This window comes from Gavialis gangeticus, unplaced genomic scaffold, assembly GCF_001723915.1.
Source record: "Gavialis gangeticus isolate Ggan-Ray unplaced genomic scaffold, GavGan_comp1, whole genome shotgun sequence".
NCBI lineage: Eukaryota > Metazoa > Chordata > Crocodylia > Gavialidae > Gavialis > Gavialis gangeticus.
In genome coordinates, this window is record NW_017729033.1 from 28,492,348 (window position 1) to 28,494,733 (window position 2,386).

Sequence of the window (2,386 nt, forward strand, 5' to 3'; positions counted from 1 at the left end):
GAGCCCAATGGCATACAGTAAACACTATACCCGGGCTGCACACCAGGAGTCACATGCAGTGGAGTGGCCCCCTAGGGATTCTCCTCCACTGTTCCAGCTGCATTGCTAGCACATAGCCCTCCCACCTCCCGCCGCATGGGCTATACAGACGGCAGGTGGGTCCCCAGACCCTTATCACTTAATAGTGGGTGCTGGTCTGTGGGCCACATGTTAAGCACTTGTAGGTCGTGTGTAAGCCATAGGCCACATGCTGGCTCCTCGCATCCTGCCAGCTTTACAGGAAGGAAAATCTCCGCTACATCCTTTTTCTTCCAGTACCATTTCAAGAAGGAATCCTTTTCCCAGTATGTTTGGGTGTGGGAAGGAAGAACCTTCCTTCCCAAACATTATCAAAGGCAAAGGATTTCTAAAAATTTAGAAAATAAATTTAAGCATGGGCCAAGAAGGATTGAAATCTGCAATATTTAGCTGCTGTTGCCAGCATGCCAAACCTGACTGGTATAGACTGGTTGATATAATCAAGTGTCAGCCCCCTAACAAGCCTACCTAACGATAAAAAGCCTACATAACATTAATGATAGCTAGCTTATGTTATGGGCAAATTAATTCAGACTGTGAGTTATCATTTAATAAAGAAGGATACTTTGGTCAGTAAGGTTCTTCTTGACACAAAAACCATCATATCTTTTAGGGATCCCATGCTCTTATGTACTAAGGTGGCATTATCAAATTTAATGCTTCACTGCAATTGGTGATCAGGAAGGATGTCAACCAGACACAGCATTGCTCTGTTGGCCACGTGATTAATGATCATCACTATGTGCATTTCTTCTTCATCTTCCTCTGAACCATTATGTATTGTTCACTGCCTGAAGCAATATTTTTAATGGGCAATGATATTCAGCTGGGTGCATGCTGATAACATACCTTGCATCATTATGTTTCCTTCTGTACACTGGAAAACATGGACTAAGAAAGTCAATACATACCAATAAAATAACACTGAATGGCAAAATGGGAAAATATCGGCCCTTTACAACTCCAGCAACAAAAATGTCCTGGATTCTCATTTTTGAAAGTCAGAAAAAGTAGTATTATTCATGCCTTATTCTCAGTTCTGGTGTGGTACTCAGTTTGCAGTCACATTGATATGCTGGGAGGAGCAAAAAGACCTTGCAGAATTCCAGTCGCACTTGTAAAGATCCAGAGGCAAATCATGCTTTTGTCTCTAGTTGCTTTGCCTCTGTTATCTTTATCTCCTTACCAGTGACAAGCTCTTTCACCTCTGAATGTCAAAGCAGGTAGAGGGTCCTTGTTACTTTGCTTGCATGCAGACTTCCCAGATGCTGCATGAGATTTACTGATCTGCCACATCTGATGTGGAAGTGACAGGGTGTCTTTTGTCTTCATCTCGCCTCATTGAAAAATAATCAAGTGAATCATAGAGAACAGAAATAGCCTGGAAAACCAAAAAAAAAAATTCAGTTACAGAAACTTACATTATTGAAGTGTATTTAAAATGAACAGTTATGTAACATATGCCAGCTAGAACAGAAACTCAGAGAACAGAGGAGAAAACTATGTCCATCTTAAAGATCACAGAGTCTTAATCGTATAAATATGCCCAAGACTCAATAAATCCAAGATAAAAAAAGGCTTCTGATGTCTGGATGTACTTGGATGCAGGGGTTTGGTCTTTTCCCTTACAAAGATAGGACCAGCTTCTAAGTGCTGGATCTGTGTTCAACAGTGTTTACAGTGCTTCAGAGCCAAAATCCTTTTCTATTTAAAATGACCTTTTGAATTTAAATAGCAGATTTCTTCCACATCGATTGTTCAAGCCTTTCAAAACCCCTCATATATGCATGGGTTTTTTCTTTTTTACAACCCTAATGCTGTTTCCTGAATGTGCCAATTTTCATATAATCAAACTAGTATTTAATTAATGAGTTATAAAGATAACAGAGGAAGCTAGGGCAAGGTGTGTTATCTTAGAGACTGACTAGTTCAGAGAGGCATGGCCTTCTGCAAGTAACAACCTACTTCACTAGTATCTGATAAAGTAAGTTGCTGCTTGCAAAAGTTCATACTTTTCTGAACCAGTTAGTGACTAAGGTGCCACCTTACCCACCGTCTGCCTAACTTCAGCCTGAAAAACACCAGTATGGTATCTATCTTGGTGCTATTCTAGACTCTGCAAAAAGATCCCATTTTCATTTCACAGGTATTTGCAGATAAAGTCCATAGAAAATTTTGTTGCGCAATTCACTTAAAGGGTAGAAGACCTAAAGACTTTTCTCAAAACATGCACAAACTTATACAAGGGTACATCTATACAAGCATGCTCCCTCCTTGAGGCAGTTTCTAAAAAAGTCATCTTAATAAA

At 40.0% G+C, this 2,386-nt stretch overlaps 1 protein-coding gene across 1 annotated transcript in view; it reads right to left on the minus strand.

Moving 5' to 3' along the window:
- Positions 1-43: 43 nt before the first annotated feature.
- Positions 44-2,386, minus strand: part of LOC109303697 (transmembrane and immunoglobulin domain-containing protein 2-like) — a 44,091-nt gene continuing 41,748 nt past the window's right edge. The window contains exon 5 of the mRNA XM_019525895.1: positions 44-1,459. Within this exon, the coding sequence (XP_019381440.1) occupies positions 1,358-1,459 (102 nt within the window). The 3' untranslated portion in view covers positions 44-1,357. The remainder of the gene's footprint in view (positions 1,460-2,386) is intronic.